The sequence below is a fragment of the Papio anubis genome, chromosome 3 (genome assembly GCF_008728515.1).
Source record: "Papio anubis isolate 15944 chromosome 3, Panubis1.0, whole genome shotgun sequence".
In the NCBI taxonomy this organism is placed as follows: domain Eukaryota; kingdom Metazoa; phylum Chordata; class Mammalia; order Primates; family Cercopithecidae; genus Papio; species Papio anubis.
This window is the reverse complement of record NC_044978.1, coordinates 67,109,788-67,135,149: the sequence shown is the minus strand read 5'-3', so window position 1 is coordinate 67,135,149 and position 25,362 is coordinate 67,109,788. Positions and strand designations below refer to the sequence as shown.

General features: G+C 37.8%; 1 protein-coding gene across 2 annotated transcripts in view; it reads left to right on the top strand.

Annotated features, from left to right (window-relative positions):
• The first annotated feature begins 415 nt into the window (after positions 1–415).
• The window catches only part of ADAD1 (adenosine deaminase domain containing 1), a 52,062-nt gene continuing 27,115 nt past the window's right edge, over positions 416–25,362 (top strand). The window contains exons 1-6 of one of the 2 annotated variants that reach the window (XM_031664305.1): positions 416–837; positions 1,459–1,638; positions 2,376–2,564; positions 5,183–5,350; positions 15,747–15,815; positions 18,759–18,884. In XM_031664305.1, coding sequence (XP_031520165.1) covers positions 1,467–1,638; positions 2,376–2,564; positions 5,183–5,350; positions 15,747–15,815; positions 18,759–18,884 — 724 coding nt within the window. In that variant the 5' untranslated portion in view covers positions 416–837; positions 1,459–1,466. Of the gene's footprint in view, positions 1,077–1,458; positions 1,639–2,375; positions 2,565–5,182; positions 5,351–15,746; positions 15,816–18,758; positions 18,885–25,362 lie in introns of both variants that reach the window. The other variant, XM_031664304.1, reaches the window with a different exon arrangement.

The window sequence follows — 25,362 nt, the reverse complement described above, 5'->3', positions numbered from 1 at the left end:
GCCTCTCTAGTATCTGGGACCACCGGTGCCCACCACCATGCCTGGCTTCCTTCTTTTTTAAAAAAAGAGATTTACATTTGATTTAATTACTGAGAAAACTTATCCCTATAAAAAGGCAGATAGGCACTGAAATTTTGTTATAACAAAGTTACTCAATTCTTTGGATTACTTTTTGTTTACATGCTGAAATCTCTTGGGTGACTTGGTATTCTTATTTTCCACGAACGACCACCTAACACCTCGAGTAGGGCCTCCTTCAACCTTTAGGAGAGCAAAGAATTGAAAACATCCACACTGCATTTGTCATCCGGATAGCAGAGCCATTTGCTCTCAAAGACCCCATCTGTTTTCATGATTGTTCGCTCACTGGCCAAGCTTCGGGACGTGTGAGGTAGTTTTTCTGTAAACAGGAAGGCCACCATGGAGGTCAAGCTTCCCCATGGGCACCTTCTCAGATTGCAATTGGGGATGAAATGAGGGGTTTTCTTGAAACCCTCACGCAGGTACCCCTTGGGCAGCCTTCAACTGCTCGGGGGAAGGAGGCCCCAGGCACAGACAACTGCAGTATAAACAATCATCCCTACAGTGCTCTGTCAGGGCTACTGCGGGGCACGGGATGGTAGGGAGGAGGCCGAACTGCGCGATTTTACCTGGCTTCTCCAGAAGGGGAAGGCGGCCAGTTGGACCTGGTCCTTGTGTTCGGAGAACAGAGTCGACGTCACGCAAGCCTCGAACGCGTGCGAAGGTCGGCGTCTCTTCCCTGGGTGACGCAGGACGCGGAGGGCAGCGGCAAGACGCTGGCGCAAGCGCGGCCCAGGAGCGCCGGCCTCCAAGACGGTTAGTGATTGGACGAAGCAGGGCGCGGGGGCGCAGGCCCGGGTCCTGCAGGGGCACCGCGAGGGCTCTTTTGAAAGATGCGGCCCTGACCCTGTGGAGCTCGCGCGGAGCGGCCTGAAGCGAGAAGTTGAGGCTGGGAGGTGGGAGCAACGGCGGCGGTAGCCGCCTGCGAGCCCCCGGCCTGAGGCGCAGCAGCAGCTTCCCGTCTGCCCACATAGAGGGCAGGAAGGACAACTTTGGTGGGTAGAGGTTGGTCTGGGACTAAGGAGGCCACCGACGAGCTGATTTTTTTTTTTTTTCTTTTCTTCTTTTTTCCTGACCTTGCTGATATCTTCCCTAACTCCCGAGTAGTTTTAAGGTATTTTACACGGACCTCTCTATGTTCCTTCTTTCCTCCTTTGTAGCAGAGGTTTAGGGAAGGGATTCAGGAGAGAAGAGGTCCGTGTCTATGAAAACTCAAAAAGCAGTCCTGAGATCAGTTCAAGAGGGATTTGACTCTAGTCATCCGAATATGTGCCAAGGCCATTGATGGAAATAACGGGGGGGTGTGGTTTGAAGAAAACATTTTCAGTTTATATAGTGTTTTGTCTTGTTTTCTGCCAATTTTATCGTGACGTCTAGGTGAGAAAATGGCTACCAACAATCATTGGTTTCAGAGTTCGCAGGTCCCCAGCTTTGCCCAGATGCTGAAAAAGAACCTGCCAGTTCAACCAGCGACACAGACGGTAACTACACCCACAGGATGTTCCTCAGAAAGTTACAGCCTGTCCAAGATGGCATCCAAGGTTACGCAAGTAACGGGTACGACTTTTTTCATTTGTAACAATGAATCAGTTCTTTAAGATTCTGGGATGGCCAGTAAGTTCTGTCGAGCCTCTGGTTTAAAGGTTTCCTGGTTGTATAGACATTTACCCATGGCCCTGTTCCACCTGGAGCTGGCATCTGACTCAACACTTGGAGGAGGCCTGTAGAGCTCTTTACCTGTGCCGCTCGTTTAACCATCTGTTACCACCTTGACTGTTCACCCCGCTTCAAGTGTGGCTTGCCTTTCTGAGGTGAGGCGTAAGGGAAGACACTGGACTTACACTGTTCTGTATTCCACATAGCACTTACTGTAGTATTAGGTATAAAGCAGGGGCAAACATACTTTAAAATTCGATTGAATCCAGTGAGAAAAATAGTGGATGGGAGCCAGAAGCCACGTTTTAGTCCCAGATCTGTGTCTTTCTGTATTCTAGGCCTTAGTGACATTATCTGTAAAAATGGCTTGGTTTCTGAAGGACCCTGACGTCAGTAAAATTCCATGACCCTTGATACCACTTAACAATACATGTCGATGTTGCTTTTTTGCAAAATAGTCTTAGTACTCGATAGATGCATTAACATGTGCTTGTCATGTGTGCCAAAACTGTTTAATAGAAACTTAAGAAAAACGTATGACGAAGTGTATCTGGGATAACCTTCCATTTCAGGGAGGATTTAGTGCTTTTGCTCATTTTTTTAAAAACCAAATTGACAAGTATAACATTTGTTTTTAGGTAATTTTCCGGAACCATTGCTTTCCAAAAATCTTTCATCTATTTCAAATCCTGTGCTTCCTCCAAAAAAAATACCTAAGGAATTTATAATGAAATACAAACGTGGAGAGATAAATCCTGTGTCAGCCTTGCACCAGTTTGCACAAATGCAACGAGTTCAGCTTGACCTTAAGGAAACTGTGACAACAGGCAAGTGTAAAATTGTATTTGTCTTAAAAACCAAAACCAAAAGTATAGCACAGTAATGGTGCTAAATTTAGTTCTTTCATCTAATACTGGGGTTAGGTAACTGATTGTATGTTTTCACAAGAATACTTAAATGTTTGTGTTCACACGTTTTTAGCCATTGCTGCCTCTACAAATAACTCACATATACCAAAGTTTTATAATCATTGAACTGTAATATTTTTATGTGTGGCTAGCTGAATGGAAATTAGTCTCATGGACTATTTTGGGGTGTAATTACTTCTTGTATCATAAACATGCTTTTGTAAAGATGTTAAATATTTGGACTATGATTATTTAATGAGAAGGATTCTGTGAGGATGATGCCTAAGAAAAGTTAAGGTCAAATTTGGCTTCTGAAACTCAAGCATTCGATTACATGATTAGTACTTTGTCTGCAGACTAGTCTGTTACAGTTTTCTCAATTCTCCATTAAACTCCCCAATCAGAATAATCTGTAACCATGCTGTGTTTGTGAAAGGCTACAGGAGTACAGATAAGGAAAATGTAGAAAGTAGTTTCTGATCTCTTCACATTATAGCCAATGATTAGGAAGATTTTAGGAAAGTGGAGGAATAAGTGCTCTTAAGAGGCCTTGACAGCTTAAAATTTTAAATTTTAAAAACTCTGTGTATACGTATGTGTATGTGTTTGTACACACACATGAGTAGTTAGATTTTTTCTTTAATTTTCCTGGTGCTAACTTGCCAGTATGGATGTCAAAGCTAACATCTTTGCTAAATAATTTTAACATGTCAAGATTTTAGTAAAGATAGTCACAGCGACATCAAGTTTCAGTCTGTTGTTTTGGATGAAATACCCATAAACTAACAGGTGACAGAAATAATATCTTAACATAGATGGTGGTGGTAATGTAGGAGGTGGACTTAATTTCCATGTAACTAGTTAGCTTTCCTCCAGTAATCTCAGACTGCTCTTGGAAAATGTAAGCTATTGGTCATTGTAAGAAAAAATAAATGATCAGCACAAATCTTCACTGCTCTGAGAAAAAACTACTAAAAAACATGACCTGTTGGTTAATGGTGTACATTTTATGCTCAAAGTATAGTTCTATAATCCAGTGGGTTTGGTAGTGAAACCACAGTGTCAGAATTTTTAAATAGCTCTACATGTGATTTAAATTTACACTAAAGTTTGAGAACCCGAGGTATAAACAGGCTAAAGCTTAAAGGCCCCGCATTCTGACACAGGAGACTTACTAATAAATTTTAGGTGAAATATCTTTTTTTCTTTAGATAGAGGCTCTCACTCTGTTTTCCAGGCTGGAGTGCAATGGTGATCCTCCCACCCCAGCCTCCCAAATAGCTAAGACTGCTGCAGGTATCCACCACCAGGCCTGGCTAATTTTCAAAATGTTCTGTAGAGAAGGTGTCTCACTATATTGCCTAGGCTGACCTCGAACTCCTGGCATCAAGAGATCCTCCAACCTCAGCCTCCCAAAGTGATGGGATTATGGGTGTGAGCCAGTGCACCCAGCCAAGATGTGTGATATACATAAGAATCATCTGGGCCACTTGTTAATTATACAAAATGCTCTCTGATTTAGTAAACCTGGATTGGAACCCAGGTGATCAGGAAGGAAGGCACTTGGGAAACTGAAGTCTGAGATGTTATAGGGAAAGCAGTTTACCCAGAAGCAGTCAGGAGTTGCTTGTAAAACGTTGATGTACATATTAAAGAGTTAATGTAACATACTTGTGAGTATGTGAGGAAATAAGATAGTGGGGTTTATGTGTGGCAGCATTGTATGTAGCCATCCGTAACCAAAGAATGGACAGTCAGATTCCTAAAGGCCTGCTAAAGTCTAAATAATAACAAGCAAAACTTCAAACAGAGGAACCTTTGACCTGTAAATAACACGAGACAAGACAATACCATTTCATTTTTCATCCAAATATAAAAGCTAGGTAAAGAAATTGTGATGACTGGACATTCTGTTTAATTCTTTAGTTTATCATTATGTTTTGGTTTTCTCTTCCTCTCTCTCCCCCTCCCCGCCTCCCCTCCCACTCCCCAACCTCTACAGCTGTAATGGGTTGAGTTGCTTCTCATAATGCCCTGATAGGTACACAGGGTTTCTTCAAAGGGATCTCTTATATTCTGGAGCTTGAAAGTGTATTAGGGCAATCCAAGGGGTAGGAGAATTTCAGCTTTCTTTGTATTAAAGTTTTAAAGACATTTGTATTTAAGTTTTAAAGACGTGAGATGTTACCTGAAATCTCCACATTTTATCTCTCACTGGCCGTTTGACAGGTAGTGGAGTGTTTACCATTGCCAGGAATTATACTAGACACTCCACATGTGATCAGTACTCTATTACTGGCCCTATTACTCATACTGAATCTGGAGCCAGCCTAGCTGCTTAAATCCTCAGAGTTAGTTCAGACACCCATTAGGCTTTAGCTTTAACCCCTATTGGTCCTACAAAAAGACTTGTAAAGTTGATGTTTAGAAGGTAGTTTTTGAGAATTTTTGTACTGGAATGTTTTCCCATGTAGAGACATTGTTTGCAAGAATACAGTAAAAATTATTGTAGCATTCATTCTGAGTTCTTTTTCAAGGTAATGTTATGGGACCGTATTTTGCCTTTTGTGCTGTGGTGGATGGTATTCAGTACAAGACTGGACTGGGACAGAATAAAAAGGAGTCTAGATCCAATGCAGCAAAATTAGCTCTTGATGAGCTTCTACAACTGGATGAACCTGAACCACGAATTTTGGAAACATCAGGTAAATACTCTTGATTATAAAGTATTTATAAAAGGTATAATTTTTCAAAAGGAATCACCTGAAAGATTTATGTTAATGAGAGTTACTTGGCAACTACAAGACAGACGTTGCAGGATTTGAATAATTTATTTCAGTTGCTGTCCACTGATGTATTTAATAGTAGTTAAAATGCTCTTGCATATTTCAGCACTGGCAGGTATAATCATGTTGCTAAACTGTCTGGTAACTTGTCAGATTGTTAATGGGTTTGAGTCCTAAAATATAGTTTTCTTTGTGATTTGTTAGATTCTTATTATGAATGTAATATTGTACATTTAATACTTAGAGATTTTAAATGCAGCATTTGTGAAGTTTGTGTTAAATTCAGTAAATGGTAGAATTACTTGAGAAAATGACCTAAGGTAGCATAGCAAATAGATTGTGTGTAAACTCCAGAATTAGATTGCTTAGGTTGGAATATTGACCCTATGCTTTCAAGTTGTTTGCCCTCTAAATCTGTTTCATTTGGAGAGGGGGGACAGTGATAGTTGCTACCTTCTATGGTTATCACTAGGATTGAACAGTGCATGCAAAGTCCTTAACCAGTGCATACTGAAGAATACACAATCAAATTACAAAATATTTAAAATACTTTGTTGAACTCAAGTTAAAACATACCTATAGAATTTCCTAAGCATCCAATTGAATTATCAGAAAATATATTGATGATTAGTTTTTCATACCTTTTCCTTAATAGCTTTCAAAATGTTTATGTACGACTAGCAAATGTTTGGCCCAGTGGTCTGCAAACTTTAGTTTCTAAACATTTATTTTTTTTCCTCCGTAAAAATTAAGGTAGCATTTAACCATGTCTACTGCCACTACTTTGAAAATTAAGGCAGCTTTTACCTATCTCTGCTGTCGGCACTTCTGTATTCATTATTGTTTTCTCCAAAAAGTGCCAATAGTGCCTTAATGACAACGAAAAGTTCTTTAACAATATATTCTATCTTGGGCTAGAGCCTGAAAAAATAATAAGGTCATCTTTTTCCCTATAGTGAGCTACAGTTTCTGTTATAGGAAGTCAGGGACCCCGAACGGAGGGACTGGCTGAAGCCATGGTGGAAGAACATAAATTGTGAAGATTTCATGGATATGTATTAGTTCCCCAAATTAATAGTTTTATAATTTCTTACGCCTGTCTTTACTGCAGTCTCTGAACATAAATTGTTAAGATTTCATGGACACTTATCACTTCCCCAATCAATACTCTCGTGATTTCCTATGCCTGTCTTTAATCTCTTAATCCCGTCATCTTTGTAAGCTGAGAATGAATGTCGCCTCAGGACCCTGTGATAATTCCGTTAACTGCACAAATTGTTTGTGTAGCATGTGTATTTGAACAGTATGAAATCTGGGCACCTTAAGAACAGGATAACAGCAATTTTCAGGGAACGAGGGAGATAACCTTAAAGTCTAGCTGCCTGTGGGCTAGGCGGAACAGAGCCATATTTCTCTTCTTTCAAAAGCAAATAGGAGAAATATTGCTGAATTCTTTTTCTCAGCAAGGAACATCCCTGAGAAAGAGAATGCATTCCCAAGGGAAGGTCTCTAAAATGCCTGCTTTAGGAACGTCTGTGTTTTACGATTGTAGATAAGGGATGAAATAAGCCCCAGTCTCATGTAGTGCTCCCAGGCTTATCAGGACGAGGAAATTCCTGCCTAATACATTTTGGTCAGAGCGGTTGTCTGCTCTCAAGCCCTGTCTCCTAATAAGATGTTATCAATGATAATATGTGCCCAAAGCTTTATTAGCAATTTTAATGTTGCCCTAGTCCTGTGATCTCGCCCTGCCTCCATTTGCCTTGTGATATTTTATTACCTTGTGAAGCATGTGATCTCTGTGACCACACCCTATTTGTACACTCCCTCCCCTTTTGAAAATCACTAATAAAACCTTGCTGGTTTTGTGCCTTGGGGGACATCACAGAACCTGCTGACATGTGATGTCTTCCCCTGGGGCACCCAGCTTTAAAATTTCTCCTTTTGTACTCTTTACCTTTATTTCTGAGACCAGCCAACACTTAGGGAAATAGAAAAGAACTTACGTGAAATAATGTTGAATTATCGGGGGCTGGTTTTCCCCCCGATAAGTTTCTTCTTTAATTTGTCTACTCTAGACAACTGAGTTTAAAACATCTATTTGTCTTATGAAAGGATGTAGAAGATAAGAGTTCAGTATTCATTTCTTTGCTTTTCTCTATTGACAGTTTTTCTGGTCTTCTCCTTATTCACAACATAAAACTTTTAAAACTTTAGTTTTTTTCAAAATTTTGAGCTCATCACTGTTTTAAAATTATTTTTCATGTATGTCTTCATTAATATTTTGCACATGGTTTTTTTATGTAGTGTTTTTTGTTTTGTTTTGTTTGAGACAGAGTCTCACTCTGTCACCCAGGCTGGAGTGCAGTGGTGCCATCTCTGCTCACTGCAACCTCCGCCTCCCAGATTCAAGTGATTCTCATGCCTCAACCTCCCTAGTAGCTGGGATTATAGGTGCCTGCCACCACACCCAGCTAATTTTTGTATTTTTAGTAGAGACAGGTTTCACCATGTTGGCCAGGCTGGTTTGAACTCCTAATGATCCTCCCACCTCAGCCTCCCAAAGTGCTAGGATTATAGGCATGAGCCACTGTGCCTGACCTGATATAGTTTTTTTTTTTTTTTTGAATTAAAAAAGGATACATGGGCAGAACATACCAGTTTGTTGTACATAGATATACATGTGCCATGGTGGTTTGCTTTACCTATTAACCCATCCTCTGTTCCCTCCCCTAACTCTCACCCCCTAAAAGGCTCTGGTGTGTGTTGTTCCCCTCTCTCTGTCCATGTGTTCTCAATGTTTAACTCCCACTTATGAGTGAGAACTACAGTATTTGGTTTTCTGTTCCTGTGTTAGTTTGCTGAGGTTGATGGCTTCTGGCTTCATCCATGTCCCTGCAGAGGACATGATCTCATTCCTTTTTATGGCCACATAGTATTCTATGTACCACATTTTCTTTATCCAGTCTATCGTTGATGGCCATTTGGGTTGGTTCCATGTCTTTGCTATTGTAAATAGTGCTGCACTAAACATACATGTGCATGTGTCTTTATAGTAGAATGATTTATATTCCTTTGGGTATATACCCAGTAATGGTATTGCTGGGTCAAATGGTATTTCTGGTTCTGATCCTTGAAGAATCACCATACTGTCCTCCACAGTGGTTAAACTAATTTACATTCCCACCAACAATATAAAAGCATTCCTATTTCTTCACAGCCTCACCAGCATCTATTGTTTCCTGACTTTTTAGTAGTAGCCATTCTGACTGGCATGAGTTGGTATCTCATTGTGGTTTTGATTTGCATTTTTCTGATGATCAGTGATGTTGGTCTTGCTTTTTTTCATATGTTTTTTGGCCACTTAAATTCTTCTTTTGAGAAGTGTCTGTTCATATCTGTTGCCCACCTTTTGATGGGATTGTTTTTTCTTGTAAATATGTTTAAGTTCCTTGTAAATTCTGGATATTAGACCTTTGTCAGATGTGTAGATTGCAAAAATTTTCTCCCGATTTGTAGGTTGCCTGTTTACTCTGGTCATAGTTTCTTTTGCTGTGCAGTTGCTCTTCCATTTGATTAGATCACATTTGTCAATTTTGGCTTTTGTTGCAATTGATTTTGGCATTTTTATCATGAAGTCTTTGCCCATGCCTGTGTCCTGAATGGTATTGCCTAGGTTTTCTTCTAGGGTTTTTATGGTTTTGGGCTTTACATTTAAGTCTTTAATTCATCTTGAGTTAATTTTTGTATAACATGTAAGGAAAGGGTAGAGTTTCGGTTTTCTGCATATGACCAGCCAGTTTTCCCAGCACCATTTACTGAATAGGAGATCCTTTCCCCTTTGCTTGTTTTTGTCCAGTTTGTCGTAGATCAGATGGTTGTAGATGTGTGGAGTTATTTCTGAGGTATCTGTTCTGCTCCAATGGTCTATATATCCATTTTAGTACCAGTACCATGCTGTTTTGGTTACTGTAGCCTTGTAGTATAGTTTGAAGTCAGGTAGCATGGTGCCTCCAGCTTTGTTCTTTTTGCTTAGGATTGTCTTGGCTATATGGGGTCTTCTTTGATTTCATATGAAATTTGAAATAGTTTTCTAATTCTGTGAAGAATGTCAGTGGTAGTTTAGGAAAGTAGCATTGAATCTATAAATTACTTTGGGCAGTATGACCATTTTCACAATATTGATTCTTCTACCCATGAGGATGGAATGTTTTTCCATTTGTTTGTGTGCCTTCTTATTTCCCTGAGGAGTGGTTTGTAGTTCTTCTTGAAGAGGTCCTTCACATTCCTTGTTAGCTGTATTCCTAGGTATTTTATTCTCTTTGTAGTGATTGTGAATGGGAGTTTATTCATGCTTTGGCTTTCTGCTTGCTTACTGTTGGTGTAAAGGAATGCTTGTGATTTTTGCACATTGATTTTGTATCCTGAGACTTTGCTGAAGTTACTTCTCAGTTCAGGAAGTTTTGGAGCTGAAAAGATGGGGTTTTCTAAATACAAAATCATGTCTACAAGCAGAGACAACTTGACTTCCTCTCTTCCTATTTGAATACCTTTTCTTTCTTTCTCTTCCCTGATTGCCCTGGCCAGAACTTCCAAAACTATGTTGAATAGGAGTAGTGAGAGAAGGCATCCTTGTCTTGTGCTAGTTTTCAAAGGGAATGTTTCCAGCTTTTGCCCATTCAATATATTGGCTTTGGTTTGTAATAAATAGCTCTTATTATTTTGAGCCATGTTCCATCAATACCTTGTATATTGAGAGTTTTTAACATGAACGGATGTTGAATTTTATCAAAGGCCTTTTCTGCATTTATTAAGATAGTCATGTGGTTTTTGTCTTTGGTTCTGTTTATATGATGGATTACATTTATTGATTTGTGTATGTTGAACCAGCCTTGCATTCCAGGGATGAAGCCAACTTGATTGTGGTGAATAAGTTTTTTGATGTGCTGCTGGATTTCATTTGCCAGTATTTTATTGCAGATTTTTCCATTGATGTTCATTAGGTGTATTGGCCTGAAGTTTTCCTTTTTTGTTGTGTCTCTTCCTGGGTTTAGTATCAGGATGATGCTGGCTTCATAAAATGAGTTAGGGAGGAGTCCTTCCTTTTCCATTATTTGGAATAGTTTCAGAAGGAATGGTGCCAGCTCCTCTTTGTATTTCTGGTAGAATTCAGCTGTGAATCCATCTGGTCCTCAACTTTTTTTTGGTTGGTAGGCTATTAATTACTGCCTCAATTTCAGAACTTGTTAGTGGTCTATTCAGGGATTTGACTTCTTCCTCGTTTAGTCTTAGGAGGGTGTATGCATCCAGGAATTTATCCATTTCTTCCAGATTTTCTAGTTTATTTTTGTAGAGGTGTTTGTAGCATTCTCTGATGATAGTTTGTATTTCTGTGGGGTCAGTGGTGATATCCCCTTTATCATTTTTTATTGTATCTGTTTGATTCTTCTCCCTTCTTCTTTATTAGTCTAGCTAGCAGTCTATTTTGTTAATTTGTTAAAAAAAAAAAAAAAAAAAAAAAAACCAGTTCCTGTATTCGATTTTTTTGGATGGCTTCTCATGTCTCTGTCTCCTTCAGTTCTGCTCTGATCTTAGTTATTTCTTTAGTTTTTGGATTAGTTTACTCTTGCCTCCCAAGCTCTTTTAATTGATGTTTGGCTATCAATATCAGATCTTTCTAGCTTTCTGATGTGGGCATTTAGTGCTATAAATTTCCCTCTTAACACTACTTTAGCTGTGTCCCAGAGATTCTGGTACATTGTCTCTTTGTTCTCATTGGTTTCAAAGAACTTCTTGATTTCTGCCTTAATTTCATTATTTACCCAGGAATCATTCAGAAACAGGTTGTTCAATTTCCAATAAATCATGTGGTCTTGAGTGAGTTTCTTAACCCTGAGTTCTAATTTTATTGTACTGTGGTCTGACAGTCTGTTTGTTAGGATTTCAGTTCTTTTGCATTTGCTGAGGAGTGTTTTACTTCCAATTATGTGGTTGATTTTAGAATTAAGTGCCATGTGGCACTGAGAAGAATGTATATTCTGTTGATTTGGGGTGGAGAATTCTGTAGATATCTGCCAGGTCCACTTGATCCAGAGCTGAGTTCAAATCCTCAATATGCTTGTTAATTTTCTGTCTCATTGATCTGTCTAATACTGAGAGTATGGTGTTCAAGTCTCCCACTATTATTGTGTGGGACTCTAAGTCTCTTTGTAGGTTTCTAAGAATTTGTTTTATGAATCTGGGTGCTCCTATATTAGGTGCATATATATTTAGAATAGCTCTTCTTGTTGAATTGTTCCCTTTACCATTATGTAATGCCCTCCTTTGTCTTTTTTGATCTTTGTTGGTTTAAAGTCTGTTTTGTCAGAGACTAGGATTGCAACCTCTGCTTTTTTCGCTTTCCATTTACTTGGTAGATTTTTCCTCCATCCCTTTATTTTGAGCCTGTTTGTGTCTTTGCACATAAGATGGATCTCCTGAATACAGCACACCAATGAGTCTTGACTCCTTACCCAGTTTGCCAGTCTGTGTGCTTTAATTGGGGCATTTAGCCCATTTACATTTAAGGTTAGTGTTGTTACATGTGAATTTGATCCTGTCATCATGATGCTATTTGGCTATTTTGCACACTACTTGATGCACTAGTTTATTCATAGTGTCATTGGTCTTTATATTTTGGTGTGTTTTTGCAGTGGCTGGTTCCAGTTTTTCATTTCCGTATTTAGTGCTTCTTTCAGGAGTTCTTGCAGGGCACATCTGGTGGTAATGAAATCCCTCAGCATTTGCTTCTCTGGAAAGGATTTTATTTCTTCTTCACTGATGAAGCTTAGTTTGGCTGGATATGAAATTCTGGGTTGATAATTCTTTTCTTTAAGAATGTTGAACGTTGGCCCTCAATCTCTTCTGGCTTGTAGAGTTTCTGCTGAGAGGTCCACTGTTAGTCTGATGAGTTTCCCTTTGTAGGTGACCTGGCCTTTCTCTCTGGCTGCCCTTAACAGGTTTTCCTTCATTTCAGCCTTGGAGAATCTGATGATTATGTGTCTTGGGGTTGATCTTCTTGTGGAGTATCTTAATGGTGTTCTCTGTATTTCCTGAATTTGCATGTTGTCCTGTCTTGTTAGGTTGTGGAAGTTCTCCTGGATACCATCCTGAAGTGTGTTTTCCAGCTTGTTTCCATTCTCCCTGTCTCCTTCTGGTACTCCAATCAATCACAGGTTCGGTCTTTTTATGAAGTCCCATATTTATTAGAGTCTTTGTTCATTCCTTTTCTTTTCTTTTTTTTTTTTTTTTTTTTTGGTCTATTCTTGTTTGCACGTCTTATTTCAGTGAGGTGGTCTTCAAATTCTGATACCCTTTTTTCTGCTTGGTCGATTCAGCTGTTGATACTTGTATATGCTTCACAAAGTTCTCAGGCTGTGTTTTTCAGCTCCATCAGGTAGTTTATCTGAACTGGTTATTCTAGTTAGCAATTCCTCTATCCTTTTATAAAGGTTCTTAGCTTGCTTCTTTGCATTGGGTTAGAACATGCTCCTTTTAGCTCAGCGTAGTTTTTTATTACCCATCTTCTGAATCATACTTCTGTCAGTTTGTCCATCTGATCCTCCATTCAGTTATGTGCCCTTGATGGAGAGACATTGTGATCATTTGTAGGAAAAGAGGCACTCTGGCCTTTTGGATTTTCAGTGTTTTTTCATTGATTCTTTATCATCTTCATGAGATTGTCTAGTTTCAGTCTTTGAGCCTGCTGACCCTTGGATAGGGTTTTGGGGGAGCTTTTTTGTTCTTGTTGATGCTGTTGTTGCTTTCTGCTTGTTAGTTTTTCTTTCAGTAGTCAGGTCCCTCTTCTATAAGGCTGCTGCAGTTTGCTGGGGGTTCACTTCAGGCCCTATTCATCTGATTCTCTCCCGTGCCTGGAGATGTCACTCAGGGAGGCTGGAGAACAGCAAAGATGGGTGCCTGCTCCTCCCTCTGGGGCCTCTGACTTTGAGTGGCACCAACCTGATGCCGGTAGGATCACTCCTGTATAATGTGCGTGACAACCCCTATTTGAATGTCTCACCCAGTTGAGTGGCACGGGGAGCAGGACTTGCTTAACAGAGCACTTTGTCCTTTGTTGGAGAGGGTGTGCTTCGCTGGGGAGAAACCCACTTCTCTGTGCTGCCCGGATTCCTCAGAACTACCAGGAGGAGAGGCTAAGTCTGCTGGTCCACAGAGATTGCCGCCACCCTTCCCACTTAGGGGCTCAGGCCCAGGGAGATCCAAATTCTGTCCGTGAGCCTCTAGCTGCAGTTATTGGAGATCCTGCAGGGAAACCCCCCACCCAATGAGGAAGGATGGGTCAGGTTTAGGCCTGAAGACGTCCTCCGGCCACAGACTGCCACAGCCAGTATGTTGGGCTGTGGGGGCAAGTCTTGGTACTTGTTTCTTTTGTTTGTTTTTTGTTTTGAGACAGTCTCTCTGTCACTCATACTGGAGGGCAATGGCACAGTCTCAGCTCACTGCAACCTCCGTCTTCCAGGTTCAAGTGATTCTCGTACTTCAGCTTCCTGAGTAGCTGGGATTGCAGATGCACGCCACCATGCCCAGCTAATCTTTGTATTTTGAGTAAAGATGGGGTTTCGCCATGTTGCCTAGGCTGGTCTCAAACTCTCGGCCTTAAGTGATCTGCCCAACTAAGCCTCCCAAAGTGCTGGGATTACAAGCGTGAGCCAACGTGCCTGGCCTTGTACTTGGTGTTTTAAAACGCAAAACATCTTGTACAGTCTTTCTTTCTTTGTTGAAATTATTTATGCCTAATAAACAGGATTTAGTATCTTTAATTTTCATTCCATGGAATTAAATCTATCTTTCTCTGAGTTTTAAAGTTCTGCTTATCTAAAATCCAGAATTTCAACAACTCTATTACTGCTGGGTTTATAACCAAAAGAAAATAAATTATTCTATCAAAAAGACACGTGCACTCTTATGTTCATCTCTACACTATTCACAACAACAAAGACATTGAATCAACCCAGGTGCCCATCAGTGGTAGATTGGATAAAGAAAGTGTGGTATATATACAACTGTGGACTACTATGCAGCCATTAAAAAAAATAAAGTCATGTCCTTTGCAGCAACATGGATGGAACTGGAGGCCATAATCCTAAGCAAATGAACGCAGGAACAGAAAACTAAATACCTCAAGTTCTCACTTGTTAATGTTAGGAGCTATGCATTAAGCATATGTAGCCATAAATATTGGAACAGTAGACACTGTGGACTACTAAAGTGTGGGGGGAGGTGGGGGTAAAAGAAAAACTACCTTTGGATACTATGCTTACAATCAGGGTGATGGAATCCATATTCCAAACCTCAGCATCATGCAGTATTCCCAGTTAACAAACCTACACATGTACCTCTTCTATCTAAAAAGTTGAAAATTTTTGAAAACAAAAAATATTTTTGCTTTATAAATAATGTTACTGTATGGTATGGGGGATGTAGTGCTCTAAATAAATAAAACTGGAATTTCTTATCAGATTAAAAAAAAAAAGTCCAGAGTGTATGTATCTAAGCCATACTTAGTATTTTTTTCTTTTACTGGTATGAGCTCTAAGGTGACATTGTCATCTTTGTTCATTTCTGTCTTCCTCAAAATTAATTCCAACGAAGCAGTTCTGTTTGCTTTCTTCGACTTTATGAATGATTCTTAAGAGAAACTGACTATTTTAATTGATACCTTGGCTTCTGGAGCTTCTTCCTTAAGTTTTCCTGATTATTATTATTATTATTATTATTTTGTCCGCAGGTTTAGTGGTTTTTAAACTTTTTTCTGTACTCCCTAACTTTGGAGACTAAGTTGAAAAGCAGTTGTAAAGAGTAGGACTAAAAGCATTGAAAACTGTGAATGTAGCATTCCCTTAGAAAAATGTCCTGGTAAAATAGTGTTATTTATAAAATGATATACTTTACTCATTAATTTTTAATAGAACATTAATTTAAAATGTTTTTCAGAGTATTGTAAATAGAAAGTTGTTTACATGTATCTAAACTAGGACTTCATTTTAGCAGCTTTTCAGGATGTTTCATCTATTACAAAGCAAGCAATATTGTAGTATGAGATTAGGAAACTCAGAAATTTGTTTGCATAAACAATTTCAAAATAGGAAAGACATTTATCAGGGCTGAGCTAATGAGTATTTGATGGCCCAGAGTTGGCAAAAATACAGAAAAAAATAATTTTTGGATTGCTGTTTTATTACAGAACAAAAAAGAAATACCAGCTCTTTGGAATGTTGAAGTTTCATGTTTCCTTATGTTTTTGTTTTGTTTACAGGTCCTCCTCCTTTCCCTGCAGAACCTGTTGTTTTACCTGAACCAGCATATGTTTCAAAAGTACATTATGGTAGGAAAGTTTTTGTGATGTTCTTCTTTAGAAGAGTAGCCCAATTAAAAATAGTAACAACATAATTAAAATAAGCATAGGTGTGAAAATGTACATTAACACTTTATCATCCAAACCTTTCACACTTCTACAGAAAGGAGAATTTTTTCCTATACTATGCTAAAAATGAAAGAAATAAGGAATGGAGAGGAAAGGCTGAAGAAAAGGTTTTTGTTTTTTTTTTTTTTCCTATAAGGAGATGTTTTATCAATTTCATACATCTTTTTTAGAATTCTTTGTTTTGGTGGGCTTGTCATAAATGAAAACCAATAGCTTTCTGGTACTTGGAGGTCATTTGAAACATTCATTTCAAATAATTTGTTTATTTAGTTTTAATGGCCATTATTTGTCACTCAAGCCTGAGAAAGCTGCAGCTTCAATTGAAGTTACTAGTTGTGTGACATAGTGTGGCCTAGTTGTGTGACCTGTTACTTCTCTGTGTACCTTTTTTACTCATCTGTAAAATAGTTATTACAGTAATTATCTCATAGGGTTATTATGAGGATTAAATGAATTCATAAATGTAAAATTCTTACATCAGTGCCTAGCACACCATAGATGCTCACTAAATAGTAACTAATATTATTTTATTATAACAATCACATTTCACATTGTATGATAGTTATTATATACTTTGCCTGTTAGATTATGAATATCCTGAAAGCTAAACAATTATTCTTAATTTTTACATTTACTACCTAGTGAGCACACTTCAGACTTTAACGAGTATTTGTAAGAGGAAAAAGAAAAGGAACCTTTATTTTCCATTTTCCTCACCTGCAGGCTAGGATTTGAAAAGTTCTATGCCTATTCAGCATTCACTGTCTTTCTAAGACAGAGTAAAAGGCCTTGCACATTTATGTGCTTGCTTGAAAGAAAAGGACCAGACCAGGGAAAATAGGCCCTTTCAAAAGACAAAATCCACCAATAGTTAGATGTAGTGTCTGGCCTAACAGTTGTAAGAATTGATGAAGTGAGGGCAATGAGGGATCAGTCCTACAGCAGTGATCTCCTAATATGGGAAGAGGCTCTTGTCTTTCCTTTCAACTTCTGTGGACATTTTTAGTGAATAAGAGGATAGAATCCTAAGTTAAGGATGGCAAATAATATAGATTGCTATTACTTCAGGAAAACAGTGATAATCTGTGAGAAAGAATATGTAGTTTTTAAAAATACCAGGTTTGGTAGGCTCACGTCAGGAGACATATATTTGTCAGAAAAGGGAAAGCAAATTCTTTAAATTTATGGGTAAAAACAAGTTTTGAATGTTATAACTTTTGAAGAAGAACGATTTGAGACCCACAAACTATTGGGCCAGTTACAGAGGTAGTCAGTATTTCCCAGCCTGTCTGGTTTGCTATATGTATATACATTTGTGTGTGTGTGTGTGTGTATGTGTTTATTTTTTTATTTGAGATGGAGTTTTGCTCTTGTCACCCAGGCTGGAGTGCGGTGGCACAATCTCAGCTCACTGCAACCTCTGCCTCCCAGTTTCAAGCAATTCTCCTGCCTCAGGCTCCCAAGTAGCTGGAATTACAGACACCCACCACCAAACCCTGTCTCTACCTCTATTTTTAGTAGAGACAGGGTTTCACCATGTGGACCAGTCCCGACCTCAAGCGATCTGCCTACCTCAGCCTCCCAAAGTACTGAGATTACAGGCGTAAGCCACCACGTCCAGCCTACTTTGCTAACTGGACCATATCTTCATTAAAAATAATGAGGCCAGGCATGGTGGCTCATGCCTATAATCCCAGCACTTTGTGAGGCCAAGGTGAGTGGATCATGAGGTTGGGAGTTCAAGACCAGCCTGGCCAATATGGTGAAACCCTGTCTCTACTAAAAATACAAAAATTAGCCAGGCGTGGTGGTGCATGCCTGTAGACCCAACTACTCGGGAGGCTGAGGCGGAAGAATCGCTTGAACCCGGGAGTCAGAGGTTGCAGTGAGCCAAAATTACGCTATTGCACTCCAGTCTGGGTGACAGAGCGAGACTCCATCTAAAAAAAAGAAAAATCCATAGATAACTTTTGATGTATATTCTTGGTTATAAACTGTTCTATGGTAATCCTAGGTTACTTAGAACTATCTTCCTCCTCTTTCAAAATTTTCTAGCTTTTTTAGTGAGAACATGGAACTGTATTAAGAATCTAAATGCTGGCCGGGCGCGGTGGCTCCAGCCTGTAATCCCAGCACTTTGGGAGGCCGAGACGGGCAGATCATGAGGTCAGGAGATCGAGACCATCTTGGCTAACATAGTGAAACCCCGTCTCTACTAAAAAATACAAAAAACTAGCCGGGCGAGGTGGTGGGCGCCTGTAGTCCCAGCTACTCGGGAGGCTGAGGCAGGAGAATGGCGCAAACCCGGGAGGCGGAGCTTGCAGTGAGCTGAGATCCGGCCACTGCACTCCAGCCCGGGCGACAGCGCGAGACTCCGTCTCAAAAAAAAAAAAAAAAAAAGAATCTAAATGCTTAGTGGTTTGTAGTGGTTCTCAATGGGACAAATAATAAGAGAATGTATTTTGGTTGTCACAATGATTAGGGCATTCAGTGGGGTGCTGGTCATCTTGCAAAGTGTGTGGCACATACCTGTACAACAAAGAATTGTCTTGTGTCCAGTATGACTTTTGAATATATCATCAGACAAACTCTACAGATATAAATCAGTAGTCTGCTGGTATATAATACTGACATATCTTTTTATAAGTTATCCAAAAAGCTCAATAACTCATATTTTTTTAGAATTGAAAACTTTGAAATCTCAGTCATGACCTAAATTATAAATTTGCTTACAGATATCTATAAATTATTAAATAATTTGATTATAAGGTTATGATAAGAATAATAAGACAGCTCTGGGAGGAGGACAATGTTCTTGAAATTTATGTTTTGATTTTTTTCTAGAAGGGAGAAATATTCAGTATGCAAAGATTTCACAGATCGTTAAAGAAACATTTAATCAACTAATTTCTAATCATTCAGAATACCTGAAATATAGCAGTTCATTGGCTGCTTTTATAATTGAAAGAGGTAAGTCCAAATATTTGGGAAAAAGTAATATTGTAATAATCTAATAGTAATATTTTAGTTAACTGTCTTTGCCCCTGTACACAATGGTGTTGCATTGATCTGAAGTGACTTTTTCTGGTAAGTGTGGGTCATTAAACACAAAGCTTCTCCAGAGCAGAAATAAAGCACACTGACCAGGACCCAACAGAGAACTGCAAAATGGTAAAAGTCCTAACATTTTAAACCTTAGCCCTGCTGGCACCACTACCCTCCTGAAATCTAGTCCTCAGTAACATTAAGAATAGCATCTTTTCTTCTTTTTCAAGTAAGAAAAGATTGATATATGGAATCTTATTCTTGTGGACATGTAAAGTTGTGATTCTAACTATGTTTTTATCTTTTGTTAACCCTTTAATGTTCTGAGTTCATCATTAATTGAAACCATTTGAGTCTTACATTCATCTCTGAATTAGATATTATAAATTACATAGAAACAATTTGAGATTTGATTCCTATTCTTAAGGAGTTGTTATGATCTAAGTAGGCACGGTAGATAAATATACTAGTTGAAAGTCTAAGATGATAAAAGTTAAAACTTGTTTTCCATAATGCAAAAAGTGTGTAAGAATTCTTAGAAAAGAAATGATAGAGTTTAAAATCTTTTGGAATAGGCATGACTTAAGCTGTAACTTTAAGGGTTGATAAAATTTGGATAAATAGAAGAAAGGAAGACATTTTTGCATAGAGAAAGGAATGAGGGAAGCAGCAGTGAGAAAACTGCAGGAAAATGAGGTAAATTTATTGCTAGTACAGATTAGTCTATGTACAGGAGTAATACAAAATGCAATTAGATTGATAAAATAGTGCCAGATTATGGAGTGGTTTAAAAACAGGTCAAAAGTTAAATTTAACAAGATCAATTAAAGCTGTAATTTCAAACAGTGATAGACTGTGGACTGTAATTGTTGGGAGCATTAATCAGACTCAGTTCCGCTATTTAAATTACTTTGGGCAAATTATATACTTAACATCTCTATGCTTTAATTTTTTCTTATTTCTTAAAAGTAGAGATAATAGAAACAATAACAATCCAACTTCATGGAGTTGTTAGGATTAGATATAATAATGTCACTACAGTATTTAGCATAGTACTTGGCATTTAGTAAAAGTCTAATTTCATTTGTAATGGTTAAGATAAATGAGTATTTAAACAATAATTGACAAATAATTTTTTTAAAGATTTCTGGGGTTAAACCTGAATTATAGAATCACAATTTATGTGGTTGTGATGGAGTGCCTACATTAGAGTTGAGATGGACATAAATGGGAAGGGAAAAATACAGTTTTAAAAAAAATTGATAAGGTAAAAGTGGACAATAAATGATAGATGAAGTGACATGAATAAAAAGTAATACCAACATTTAAAGTTGACATAGGATAATCATATTTCCTCATCCATAGGGAATCTAGAAGCTAGTATGAAGCTGATTGGAGAAGAGCATGGATAAGAATAATAAATGTAGTTTTAGATAATATGAGTATGAATATAAGCAGGGAAAGCCTGAGTGAAATCAGATGAACATTCATGGAGTCACTCACACAATCAGTACATATTTAAGATGTATTATTAGAAACTGCCTCATCAGTTTTAAAAAAATTTCAGTAGTTTTGGGGGAATGGGTGGCGTTTGGTTACAGAGATAAGTTCTTTAGTGGCGATTTCTGAGTTTTGATGCACCCATGACCCAAGCAGTCTATGCTGTACCCAATGTTATCCCTCATCCCCTCTACTACCCTTCCCCCGGGGCCCCAGAGTCCATTATATCATTCTTATGCCTTCATGTCTTCCTGGCTTAGCTCCCACTTGTAAGTGAGAACATACAATGTTTGATTTTTCCATTCCTCATTACTTCCCTTGGAATAATGGTCTCCAACTCTGTCCAGGCTGAGTACTATTCCAGGGTGTGTGTGTGTGTGTGTGTGTGTGTGTGTGTGTGTGTATGCCACAATTTCTTTATTCACTCATTATTGATGGGCATTTGGGCTGGTTCCATATTTTTGCAATTGCAAATTGTGCTGCTATAAACATGTGTATGCAGGTGTCTTTTTCATATAGTGACTTTTTTTCTTCTGGGTAGATACCCAGTAGTGGGATTGCGGGATTAAATGATAATTCTACCTTTAGTTCTTTAAGGAATCTCTTTACTGTTTTCCATAGAAATTGTACTAGTTTACATTCCTACCAACATTGTAAAAGTATTCCTTTTATACCACATACACATCAACATCCATTATTATTTTAATTTTTAAATTATAGCCAGTCTTGCAGGAGTAAGGTGGCATTGCATTGTGGTTTTGATTTGCATTTCCTAAATAATTAGTGATGTTGAGCCCTTTTTCATATAATTTTTGGCCATTTTATATCTTCTTTTGAGAATTGTCTATTCGTGTCCTTAGCCCATTTTTTTTTGATGGGATTATTTGTTTTTTTCTTGCTGATTTGAGTTCCTTGTAGACTCTGGATATTAGTCCTTTGTCAGATGCATAGTTTGCAAAGATTTTCTCCCACTCTGTGTGTTGTCTGATTACTCTGCTGATTATTTCTTTTGCTGTGCAGAAGTGTTTTAGTTTAAGCCTCATCTATTTATCTTTGTTTTTGTTGCATTTACTTTTGGGTTCTTGGTCATGAACTCTTTGCCTAAGCCAAAATGTAGAAGAGTTTTTCCAATGTTATCTTCTAGAATTTTTATGGCTTAATGTCTTAGATTTAAGTCTTTGATCCATCTTGATTTGATTTTTGTATGAGGTGAGAGATGAGGGACCCAGTTTTATTGTTCTACATATGGCTTGCCAATTATCCCAGAGTCATTTGTTGAATAGGGTGTCCTCTCCCCACTTTATGTATTTGTTTGCTGTATCAAAGTTCAGTTGACTGTAAGTATTTTGTTGTATTTCTGGGTTCTCTATTCTGTTCCATTATTCTGAGTGCCTAGTTGTATATCAATACCAATACCATGTTGTTTTGGTAACTGTAGCTTTGTAGTATATAGTTTGAAGTTTGGTAATGTGATGCCTCCAGATTTGTTATTTTTGATTAGTCTTACTTAGGCTATGCAGGTTGTTTTTTGGTTCTATGTGAATTTTAGGATTTTTTCTAGTTCTGTGAAGAACAATCATGGTATTTCGATGGGAATTGCTTTGAATCTGTAGATTGCTTCTGGCAGTATGGTGATTTTCACAATATTGATTCTACCCATCCTTCAGCATGGGATGTGTTTCCATTTGTTTCTGTCATCTGATTTCTTTCAGCAGTGTATTGTGGTTTCCCTTGAGATCTTTCACTTCCTTGGTTAGGTATATTCCTATTTTTTTTTTTTTTTTTTTTTTCTGGCTGTTGTAAAGGGGGTTTAGTTCTTGATTTGATTCTCAGCTTGGTCACTGTTGGTGCATAGCAGAGATACTGATTTTTGTACATTGATTTTGTATCCTGAAACTTTATTGAATTCATTTATCAGCTCTGGGAGGTTTTTGGATGAGTCTTTAGGGTTTTCTAGGTATATGATCATATCATCAGTGAACAGTGACAGTTTGACTCCCTCTTTACTGATTTGGATGTTCTTTATTTCTGTCTCTTGTCAGGTCGCTCTGGCTAGGACTTCCAGTACTATGTTGAATAGAAATGATGAGAGTGGGCATCCTTGTCTTGTTCCAGTTCTTTCTCGGGGGAATACTTTGAACATTTCCCTGTTCAGTAATGCTGACTGTGTGTTAGTCATAGATGGCTTTTATTACCTTAAGTTATGTCCCTCCTATGCCAATTTTACTGAGGGTTTTAATCTTAAAGGGATGCTGGATTTTGTCAAATGCTTTTTCTGTATCTATTGAGATGATCACATAATTTTTGTTTTTAATTCTGTTTATGTGGTGTATCACATTTATTGACTTGCATATGTTAAACCATCCCTACGTCCCTGGTATGAAACCCACTTGATTATGGTGTGTAATCTTTTTATGCTCTTGGATTCAGTTAGCTAGTATTTTTGTTGAGGATTTTTGCTTCTATGTTCATCAGGGATATTGGTCTTTAGTTTTTCTTTTATTTAATGTCTTTTGCTGGTTTTGGTATTAGGGTGATACTGGCTTCATAGAATGTTTTAGGGAGCATTCCCTCTTTCTCCATTTTTGGAATAGTTTCAGTAAGATTGGTAGCAATTCTTCTTTGAATGTCTGATAGAATTCAGCTGTGAATCTGTCCAGTTGTTAACTTTTTTGTTGGCATTTTTAAAATTATGGTTTCACTCTTACTGCTTTTTATTGGTTTGTTCAGAGTTTCTATTTCTTCCTCACTTAATCTAGGAGGGTGTCTGTTTTCAGGAATTTATCCATCTCTTCCAGGTTCTCTAGTTTGTGCATGTGAAGGTGTTCATAGTAACGTTGAATGATCTTTTGTATTTTGGTGTCATCACCTATAATATCTCCTGTCTCGTTTCTGATTGAGCTTATTTGGATCTTCTCTCTTCTTTTCTTGGTTAATCTCACTACTGGTCTATCAATTTTGTGTGTCTTTTCAAAGAACCAGCTTTTCGTTTCATTTATCTTTTGTTTTTGGTGTTTTTTGTTTCAGTTTTATCTGTTTCTGCCCTGATCTTTATTATATCTTTTCTTCTGCTGGGTTTGGATTTGTTCTTGTTTTTCTAGTTCCTTGAGGTGTCACTTTAGATTAGTCTGTTTGTGCCCTTTCAGACTTTTTTATAGGCATTTAATGCTGTGAACTTCCCTCTTAGCACCACTTTTGCTGTATCCCAGAGGTTTTGATTGATTGTGTCACAATTATTGTTTAGTTCAAATAATTTTTTAATTTCCATGTTGATTTCATTGTTGATACAAAGATCATTCAAGAGCAGATTATTTAATTTCCATATATTTGTATAGTTTTGAGGGTTTGTTTTGGAGTTAATTTCCAAATTTATTCCACTGTAGTCTGAGAGAGTACTTGATATAATTTCAGTTTTCTTAAATTTACTGAGACTTGTGACCTCTCATATGGTCTATCTGGTAGAATATTCCATGTGCTAATGAATAGAATGTATATTCTGGAGTTGTTGGGTAGAATGTTCTGTAAATATCTGCTAAGTTCATTTGTTGTAGGGTATAGTTTAAGTTCATTGTTTCTTTGTTGACTTTCTATCTTGATGACCAGTGTAGTGTTGTTAGTGGAGTATTAAAGTTCCCCACTATTATTGTGTTGCCATCTATCTTTTTTCTTAAGTAGTAGTAATTATTTTATAAATTTGTGAGCTCCAATATTAAGTGCATATATATTTAGGATTATGATGTTTTCCTGTTGGACTAATCCTTTTATCATCATATGATGTCCCTCTATGTCTTTTTTAACTGCTACTGCTTTAAAGTTTGTTTTGTCTGGTATAAGAATAGCTACTCCTGCTTGCTTTTGGTTTCCATTTCGTGGAGTGTCTTTTTCCACCCCTTTACCTTATGTGAGTCGTTATGTGTTAGGTGAGCCTCTTGAAGACAGCAGAAACTTGGTTGGTAAGTTCTTATCCATTCTGCAATTCTGTATTTTTTAAGTAGAACATTTAGGCAATTTACATACAATATTAGTCTTGAGATATGGAGTACTGTTCTATTAATCATGCTAGTTGTTGCCTGAATACTTTGGGTGGTTTTTTAAAAATTGTATTATGGTTTTATAGTCCCTGTGAAATTTATGCTTTTAGTAGGTTCTATTTTGGTGTATTTTGATAATTTTGTTTCAAGATCCATAATTCCTTTTAGCATTTATTTAATACTGGCTTTGTAGTGGTGAATTCTCTTAGCATTTGTTTGTCTGAAAAAGACTTTATCTTTCCTTCATTCATGAAACTCAGTTTTGCTGGATGCAATATTCTTGGCTGATAATTATTGTTTACAGAGTCTAAAGATAAGACCCCAATCCCTTCTGACTTGTAGGGTTTCTGCTGAGAAATCTGTTAATCTGATAGATTTTCCTTTATAGGTTACCTGATGCTTTTTTCTCATAGCTCTTAAGATTCTTTGCTTCATCTTGACTTTAGATAGCCTGATGACTTTGTGCCTGGGTGGTGATCTTTTTGTGATGAATTTCCCAGGTGTTCTTTGAGCTGCTTATATTTGGATGTCTACATCTCTAGCAAGGCCAGTGAAGTTTTCCTCAATTTTTCCCTCAAATACGTTTTCCAAACTTTTAGATTTCTCTTGTTCCTCAAGAACACCATAGTTATTATGTTTGGTCATTTAACATAATCCCCAATTTCTTGGAGGCTTTGTTCATTTTTTTAAGTTCTGTTTTCTTTGTCTTTGTCAGATTGGGCTAATTCAAAAGCCTTGTCTTTGAGCTCTGAAGTTATTTCTTCTACTTGTTCTAGTCTTGCTAAAACTTTCCAGTGCATTTTGTATTTCTCTAAGTGTGTCTTTTCCAGAAGTTGTGATTTTATTTTCGTTATAATAGCTTTTTCTCTGGA